General features: G+C 49.4%; 1 protein-coding gene across 1 annotated transcript; it reads left to right on the top strand.

The window, feature by feature from the left end:
* The first annotated feature begins 421 nt into the window (after positions 1–421).
* On the top strand, positions 422–2,508 carry LOC131419771 (forkhead box protein D4-like 6). Its single transcript, XM_058565305.1, is given in 2 exon segments — positions 422–2,055; positions 2,057–2,508. Coding segments are annotated over 2 exon segments (1,260 nt in total). The 5' UTR covers positions 422–1,173; the 3' UTR covers positions 2,435–2,508.
* Positions 2,509–9,591: the final 7,083 nt, after the last annotated feature.

Genomic DNA, 9,591 nt, shown 5'->3' with positions numbered 1-9,591 from the left:
ATAGTAAACGTTCTTAATGTTGACTTTTTTTGAAGGAAGGGAGGAGAGAGACACTGACTCTCAGACTGGGTGTATCCCTTGGAGTTGTGGGGCCATTTGTGTGAAAACAGGGTTTTTCAAACTGGGTCTGTACTAGTTAGTATGTGGCAAAATCAATTTAGTTGGTCATGGCCATTAAAAAAAGAAGAAATAACAATGATCATTTGTTTTGAGAAACCCATTTTAGTTATAAAAGTCTGCATATGCAAGATCGTAGTATAAGATGTATTTCATACTGTGGTTAAATGTTCAAAGAAGTTCGAGAATCTGAGGCAAGGGAACTTCTCTTTAACCCTCCCACTTTCCCTCCACCCTGAACTTCCACAACATAATGCCAGGACATTTCAGCCTTTTATGAACACTTGAGTCAGGGAGAACACTTTGGGGAGCTGAGGTGTAGGGGGGGTAGGGACAACAAAACACCCCCTCACAACCCCTGAGCTCTGGAATAGCACATTAAAAATATTTCCCTCATCATACTGGATGAGGACAGAATCCACCAATGAAAATGGGTGATTAACCAGCTATGAAACTCCAAAACGTACTTTTACACATTCTTTTACAATGAAACACCGTATACATTTCAGTGTGTGCCTCCCCCGCCTTCCTTTTCTATCCTCCAGGCCTGAATATCGACGTGGCCATAGATTGTTGGGTATCCTATTTTCCTACCTCTTTTTTATTTGCGCGGTTTTAAAAGCGCGTTAACAGATCCTAATGCGACTCTGGGCCCGATTGGCTGGTTAAGCCTGAGGACTGGAGCATCTTCCTTGGTGGCGGGTGGGTGTAAGGAGGAGGCGGCTGAAGGCTCTTCTCGGGTCGGGTAACGCAGCGGACCCTCATCATTGGACTGCGTCGTGAGCAAGTGGGAGCGCTCTGAGGTAGGGAGAGAAGGGGCACAAAGGGGGGGAGTCCACCACACAGGGACTCGGAGAAGCTTTAATAAAAGGCAAAGTGCCTCTGCTGGACAGTGTTGTAAAGGAGGACAAACCAGAAGTCAAGAAGAACACCTAAAAGGGTGACCACGACTGTTCCTGCTTCTTGGAACACCCTTTACCCAGGCTTCCAGCCCAGGCCCCCGCGAGCCAGGTGAGCGACCGCCACCTCCCCTGCGTCTGCAGGACCAGCTCCTCCATGAACTTGCCAAGAGCTACGCGCCTTCGCTCCACACCGCCGCGCAGCCTCCGGGGCTCCGACGGGGAAGACGGAGAGATCGATATCCTGGGAGAGGAGGAGGATGAAGACGAGGAGGAGGAAGAAGACGAGGAGGCCGAGGGGAGCCAGCGATTCCTAGAGCAGCTGCACCAGCCGGGGCCGCAGGGGGCACGGCGGGGCGCGGGCGCGCTTCCCCGGGAGCGCACTGAGAGCGGCGGCGGCCCTAGCGACTCCACCGAGTTTGGCACCACGTTCAGTGCATCGACCGGGTCTGCGGCGGCCTCTGGGGATGCCCCGCAGCCGGCGAAGCCCCCCTACTCATACATCGCGCTCATCACCATGGCCATCCTGCAGAGCCCGCACAAGCGCCTCACGCTCAGCGGCATCTGCGCCTTCATCAGCGGCCGCTTCCCGTACTACCGCCGCAAGTTCCCGGCCTGGCAGAACAGCATCCGCCACAACCTCTCGCTCAACGACTGCTTCGTCAAGATCCCCCGCGAGCCGGGCCACCCGGGCAAAGGCAACTACTGGAGCCTGGACCCCGCCTCCCAGGACATGTTCGACAACGGCAGCTTCCTCCGGCGCAGGAAGCGCTTCAAGCGCCACCGCCCGCCCCCAGGAGCCCACCTGCATCACCCCTTCCCCCTGCCCGCTGCGCCTGCCGCCTTGCACGGCCCCTACGCGGGCCTGCTCCTCGGGTCCCCGGCCCCGCCGCAGCCTGTCCCGGGGGCCTACCCCGCCGCCGCCCCCGGGAGCCGCCCGTGCGCCCTGCTGCACCCTCATCCCCTTCGCTACCTGCTGCTCTCGGCCCCGGCCTACGCTGAGGCGCCGAGAAAAGCGCAAGGCGCGGACCTGGCGACCCCCGGCGCCCTTCCGGCGCTGCAGCCCTCGCTGGGCTCCCAGCCTTGGGAAGAGGGCAAGGGGCCTGCGTCGCGGCCGGGAGGAGGATGCACCTCTTTCAGCATCGAGAGTATCATGCAAGGGGTCCGGGGAGGGGATACTGGGGCCGCGCAGAGCCTGCCCCCGACCCCGTGGGGCTACTGCCACCTGCTGCAGCGCCCGTCGAGCCTGTTGCATACCCAGGCTCCTGCCCCCTTGCTGCATGTGTCCGCTGCCGCCGCCGCGTCCGCTGCCCGGACGATTTTGCAGCAGCAGCGGCAGCAGGACTGTGCTAACGGCTGCGCTCCCAGCAAGGGCGCGCTGCTGGGCCGGCACCTGTCTGCCACCGCGGCGTTGCTAGGGTGTCAGCTCGGAGCAGAGGGCTCTAGGCTGACGTCGCTGGTCGCCCATTCTGGCAGAGAGGAGGAACCTCGCCGGCCTTTTGAGTAGTACCCACACCCCGCCCTGGCGCCGACTCCAAGGGGGCGCACCTAGAGCCAAGCTTGAGGGCGCAGCGACCCGGGCTCTGGCTCTCCTCGCCGCCTGCCCTCCCGCACACCACCTTGCACAGACGGAACCTGGCGTGTGCATCTGAATCCCGCAGCAGACCAAGCGCTAATTTCGGTTCGTTGCAAAATACTTACAAAGGAAAAGTTGGATACTGTTCTCTTAAGATAACCTGAACGTAACTTCCGATGGTCAACACCTTTTCTTTTCCAACCTCCAATTGTGGCTTCCAGGGCTTTTCCGATTTGCACATTTCCAGAGGAACTATGAACGTGAGTGGGCATTTTGTTCTGGTATTAAAAGAAAACAAAGAAAATACGATATCCAGTGCACATGTTTCCTCCTCTAACTACAAGTGTTATTCCCAAGTGCAAAATGCTTAGCCCTCTGTATCTTCCTGAAATCGATGTGTGATATAAGCAGAATTTTAATTTCAGAGCATTTATTTCTGATCTGTGTGTCTGATGTGCCATCCTTCGTGGAGAGGTGTTAAAATAAAATTAAACCTAACTATTCAAACTAAATAAAGTGTTAAATCACTACAGAACATTGTTTATTTTGTATTACTTCTCATTATTCACTTTCTAAATGAAACTTCTTTTAAAACTTAGTTGTTTCCTCCCAGTTAAACAATTTAGTTTGACAATTCATATTCATTATAGATACCAGAAACAGCCCATTCTCAAAACGGCTTTTAAAACTTCCAAAAATTTGAAGTAGAAAAAAACCTGTTTTTTAAAATATGGGATTTAGTATTTATGAAACCTATAGAATAAAAATAATTGGAGGAAATCTAAATATATTCTCCATTTATTGTCCATCTTTCTAGAGACATTGGTTTTTCTCCTGAATAAACTGGAGGATGAGCTGAGATCAATTTGGAATGTAGCGGCCAACATTTATTCGGGGAAAATAAAAGGCAGTTTTTAAGAAAGCATTAGAATTTTCAAATCCAGGGCCCAGGGAAACGGGAAATATCAAATGAAGCATTCGTGTCCTGGACATTTATAGTTTTAAAAATTGTCTCTCCCGGCAGGTGCCTTCTAAGGGCTCCCAATCTCTTTCTTTAGAACAGAAAGAACTTTTTGTTGTTGTTGTTTAGAAAAGAATTGATTTCTGAAAGCACCTTGCAACCAGAAAAGTTTTACTGTTACTCGGCTTCGGGTGACGGGGTGGGAGGGAAACAAAACGACTAAGATGCCCATCGGGAAATATTCCTCAGAGAAAGGAATGTTCTAGAGACCCTGTGCCCATTCTGAGCAGCAGGGCTCTTGTTTCTAAATAATTGAATTCCGTGCCGCTTTGGAAGAAGTCACTCTGTGTGTGAGAAGGTCCCTCCCGCTCATCTACTCCCCAGCCCCAGCTATGAATTTCTCATTACAGGAGGGAGGGAAGACGTAGACACACGTTTTTACAGCCCTTTAATTGGTTCATTTTTACTGCAGCTTCTCATCTCCACCCCTTCACTCCGAGCTTGTTCCGCACGTGCTGTCTGCAATCCCCACCTCCTCCAGGTTTGCAGTGGTGCGAATCCGGGGATGCTCTACCCAACCCTTGGTAGCCCTCGGGACACGAGCTTCCGATTATACCCTCCGCTCTGCACATGCAGCCTTCGCCCGCATAGCTAGCACCACCAGTCCCCTACATAGGCCCCCAACCTTGGGCTGCAGGCGACCCCCAAACCCCCGTCTTCCGCTTCATCCACCTCTTCCTCTATAGCTTTGCCCAATGGTGAACTCAGTCTGTCTCACCCTCAGCACCACAGCTTTAAGATCCTTTCAGCAACTTCTGCAGGTCTGGGGCAACCTAAGAGTTTGGAAACAAGTCCAGAATAAAGAGAACCTATTTCATGCCAAGAACTTGCCCGTTCACAGACCAACTCCCTCTTGTCCTTTGCACGAACAGGTCTCAAGGCTTACATTAGTTCATTTATTCGGTCAACAAACGTCTTCTGAGCGCCAGGTACAGCCCGCCGCTGAGCCCAGAGCTGATCCTCGAGGCTCTCCTGACTTGTCCCAAGCCCCGCAGGAGACGCCGCAGTTTCTTCCTTCCCTTTGCGTCAGGCCAGACCAGCACAGCCACCAACATGGGTGACCGCGAGTCGGAACGCGGCTCCAGCCGGCCCCCAAGCTCCTAATTTTTACCTAATGATAACATATCGAACGATGAATTTCCAAGAAAAACACTGATTCAGCGGAGTTGTAAATTAAACGTTGCTCTCCAATCGAACGTGGCGTTTTGGGTCCACCTGGTCTCAAGCGCGGCGCCTGCGCGGAGGATCGGCCTTAAGTGGGGCCCACGCGGGGCCTCGCCGAACCGACCGGCGCCTGGGGCGGCTGCTACGACGAACCCACGGTAACGACGAGCACCTGCCGAGCCCTCCCCGCCGGCCGGGCTGGCGCGTCCCGGGCGTTGCGGTGGCGCCGCGGCCCCCTGGGCAGCAGCGGCCGGCGGCGGGCATGTGCAGAGGGCGCGTGGTGCTCGGCGCGGTCACCGGGCCCGGCCGCCTTCTGCATGGCGCCGAGCCCAGGCCCGGTCCCCGTGGTTTTGCGCAGGGACGTCCGGGCGCCTCCCGGGTCTGAGGCTTCTATCCACCCCGCAGGGACCTCGGCCCGCGGTCTTGGGCAAGAACGCGGGTCCGTTTTAAATCCCAGCGCGCAAAGCACGCGTCATCAGAGTTGCGCGAAGGGATAGAGGGTCTGGGGTCGTCTTCGACCCTTGGGCTCGTCCTCTTTGAGGCGGGACAGACTGGATGAGTCCAGAGCTGCCGTGGGGAGCGGAACGAAGTGCGAAGGGGCTGGGAGGCTCCGAGAGGCAGGGGCGAGGGCAGGAGAGAAATCCGGGAAAAGCGACTCTCCCTGGGGTCCTGCCTGCTAATAATAACACTAATAATAGTAACGATAGCGGCTAACCGTTATCCCCGGCTCCCTGTCTGCCAGGCATTGGATTCCCCTTTAACCCTCCCAGCACCCAATGAAGACGACACTACGGAAGCCCAGTTCTACAGATAAGAAATATGCGACTTAGAGAAACTTAAGAAACTCGCCCGAGGGCCCTTAGGCGGTGGCACTGGGCCCTGTGTGGTTTCTGAGCCACTAACCCCATGGGCGCCCCCGACCTTCTGCCTGGCCCTCCCATGGGTCGCAGAGGCCAAGGCCGGAAGGGAGCCGGGGCCCCAAATCCTCCTTCCGGGCTCCCGGCCCCTGGCCCGGCACGCAGGAAGCGCATTTCGCTCCCCAAGACCGGGATGCCCCGAAGGACGCGCGCGCCGTCAGTCCCTCAGCCCAGCGCCCCGGGCTCTGCCCTGCGCTTCCCTGGGACGCGCCCTGGCGGAGCCGCGCGAAGATCACGGCCGGGACAGGACCTGGCCACGCCCAGGCCCGCGGAGCTAGAGGATGCCACTAAACCCGAGATCGCCAGTGAGGAGGCGGGAGAGGGTCCTGCGAGTGCGTCCTTCCTCCTGGGCACGATTTTCCTTTTCTTTCCCTTCGTGTTCCCCAAGAACACAGGCGCCCCTCGACGTAGGCGCCGGCGGTACCGCGAACCCCCGTCGGCCTGCAGGCCCGGAGCCCCGCCTCCACCCTGCCGCCCGCCCTCGGCGGTGGAGGCACGCAGCTCCCCGCCACGCCACAGTGCGTCTCCGGAATCCTGACCTTACGCTGCACTTCGCGCCCCGCGCCGGGCGCTGGATCCTGACGGCGTGAAAGGGTCGTGATGTGCCCGGGGAGCTGGGCGGCAGCGGCCCGGGGAGAGGCGAGGCGGGGTGGGGGATGCGGGGCTGGGGAAGGACCAGCCCGCAGTTCACCCTCAGGTCAGACGGTCGTGGGCCCTCAGGAATGGGAGTGGAGGTGGAGGCCCCTGCCGAGAAGGAGAGGGGGCGTCTGGGGAGCTGGCCGACTGGAGTCCCTCCAGGTGGCCGAAGGCTGCGAACCTAGGTGCCTGTCGGTAGCCAGCGGGCCCTGCGCAGGTGCGATCTGGCGCAGTGGTAACATCCTGTGCGCCCTGTTCCCGCATACACTGGGGTATCCAAAATGTTTGGTACTTGCTTATTCATGGGAAGGTAGCTAATGATTCAGGAACCTCTCCCGTCTCCCGTCTGCCTAAACCAGGCGCCCCTGTTCCTTTCATTTTGAGTTGGATGCAATAACAGACGGTAGAAAAATCTAGAGAAACAGCAGAAACTACGAGAAAAAGAATAGAATCAAAAGGGCGATAAGAACTAAGAGGGCTCAGAGCGAGATAAAGCAAATTTCATTTTCTCAGATTTCGCACCGTCCCGTACCACATTTTATTGAAAGGGTGGGGGACTCATAGCTCTCATTCCCCCCAGCATTTAGGAAGGATGTTCAGAAATGACTTTCCATGTTAACATCTGATTCCAGTGTAAGTTGTAATCTTACCCTAATTGCTAATGTCACCTTCCTGTAATTTCTACAAAAATAGTTTAGTCTTAGTGGCTGTTTTTTCACATCAGCGCTGAAATTGTTTAAATGTGTTTTAAGCATTCATTGAGTCCACATACACCACTAGGTTCAAAAAATTTAAATAGGCGATAACTAATAAGACCAAAATTTGCTGCCTCTCCCACCCAAAAAAACTCTGGAAAATTAGGTGCAGAAAAAGAAAAAGGATTTGGAATCCAGTGTGAAATTCAGCTCAACACCAGTTCTCTGTTGCTCAACTTCCTGAACATAATCCAGGTTTATATGTTAAAATGAATGCTTATAAAAGAAATACCTGGATATAAACTTCATTTTCTTATTTGTTCTTAGAATGCAAGAGTATGTTTATTGAAATCAGTAGTTAATTCTTAAGTAATTAAGAATATTTTGGGATAGTTATGATTTAGTGAAGCAGTTTCTATTCCCAAATCCAGGCAAAGAGAACTGTGAGATTCAATTAAGCATAAGAGATTTCCTTTTCTTCAGATATTGTAATTTTGCTATCTATAGCTATATCTATATTTAAAGCCATATTTTATGACTAATAGTTCTTAAAATTAAGGTAACTATTATTGTGTTATCCAAGGTAACTGTTGTGCCGTATTTCAAGCAGTATTTTTTCCTTAATTTTTAAGTCTTCTTTTAAAAATAATGGATACTTCCAAACATATACAAAGGTAGAAAGCTTATATAATTAACCTCTGTGTACCCATCTGCTAGGCCAACCTTGTTTTATCTTTATCCTCTCCCCACTGGATTATTTTGAATCAAATCTCAGATAACCTATCATTTCATCCACTAATATTTTTGAACATTTTTCTAAAAGATAAGAATTCCATCAATGTTAACTGCAATCCCATTATCTACCTTAAATAATTCATTAATAGCACCAATTTATCCAGGCAATATTTAAATGTCCTCAATTGTCTTAAAACTGCTTTTATTTATTTGGTTGGTTTGAATTAGATTGCAAATAAGAGCTACCCGTTATGTCTGGTTGATATGGTCTCTTATGTCTCTTTTAGGTTTCTTTAATCCTCTTTTTTAAATTGCTTTTTTGTTGTTGAAGAAGCTATACTGTTTGTCTGGAAGAATTTGACATTCTGGATTTTGTGGTTACAGGCAATATTTTTATGGTAAGATATTCCCAGGGATGAGGTTATTTAGACTTTTGAATATTAGCAAATAACAATACTGTTTGTGGAGGGGCAGGGAGTAGTCAAGATACCTTGAAGAGTCAACTGTTGAGAAAGTACATTTTTATTAGGACAAGCATGGGTCTGGGAAAGCTTATGTGAAATTTTCCTAAACATAAATATAACATTTTCTTACAATTTTTAGAACTAGATTGCTATTTTGCATGTATTTATAGAAATATAGAATTACCAATCAAATATTTCATCTAAAGATTTAAATCTAGTCTGATTTTGGCATGAATGAAGCTTTTAATTTTAAAGGTATTTTAGTTGAAGTTACAAAGATATTTTATGTTTCAAAGTTTTATGTTTTATATTGCTTAGTATTTTAAAATGAAAAAGCTAAAATGTGGTAACATTCAGTGAGGGTCAGGGGTAGGCGAACAGCATAAATTCTGTGCTCATGAGAAGAAAATTCATTTTAGGAGGGACTCGGGATATGAAAGAAATTAGACTGGACAGAAAAAATTTTACTTGAATATAAGAAATATGCTTAATGAAAATTGAAAGTAGCCAATTTTGGTGGGGGGACTCCTTATTAGTTTAATGAGCATGTGTGCTAAATAAAATTTCCATTTCCATTTCGATTTTCATTCTTCCATTGTGCACTGGGCTTTTATGATCTTGTTTGTCTCATTCTGCAGTTATCCCTCTTTGGAATCCCTGTGAAGGTAGAGACCAAGTCTTATTAATATTTATATCTCAAACAATTCCCAGCATATTGTCAAAAATACACGTGAAATTAATTTTAATCTCTTGTATCTATAATATTGATGTGTGTAAAAGCATGGTACCTATTTTGGGCTCTGATTTAAGTTTAGATGGATCTAAATCTTATTCAAATTACCAACTTTTTTAAAAAATTTTTTCTTTATTGCACCCAACATTGTTTAAAATGTATTATTCACCTTGAACAAATAGAGATTTTAGGTAAGGCTGAATTCGTATGTTGTAATACCTTAATTAATAGGTCACGCTTAACCATTTAATATCTGTTTGGTAAGCAGCTGATGTTTTATATAATGCTATTGGGTATTTTTTGTTTGCTTGAAATTCCTGATGCACTGCATCCAGCACTTAATATGAGATCATTCTTCATATCTGTATATAATATATACAAATATATTTTAATATATATATAATATATTTAACGTTCAATAACTTTGAAACTTTAATCCTGGAATAGATTTCCAATGTTTATTAAAATTATTTAAATATCTACTGTAAGGAAACAGCTTTTGTTTGTTAAAGTAAAACCCAGACTCATGTTTTCTCAGGGACTAGCCCAGTTGCCAAGGAAAGATGGCAGTGAGGAGTTGGGTCTCTGGATGAAATGTGTGTTGGTTTGCATTCCAGTTCTGCCTCGTACTAGC

This window comes from Diceros bicornis, chromosome 22 (genome assembly GCF_020826845.1).
Source record: "Diceros bicornis minor isolate mBicDic1 chromosome 22, mDicBic1.mat.cur, whole genome shotgun sequence".
Classification (NCBI taxonomy): domain Eukaryota; kingdom Metazoa; phylum Chordata; class Mammalia; order Perissodactyla; family Rhinocerotidae; genus Diceros; species Diceros bicornis.
The sequence above is the reverse complement of the archived record's forward strand: the minus strand, read 5'-3'. Positions and strand labels throughout refer to the sequence as shown.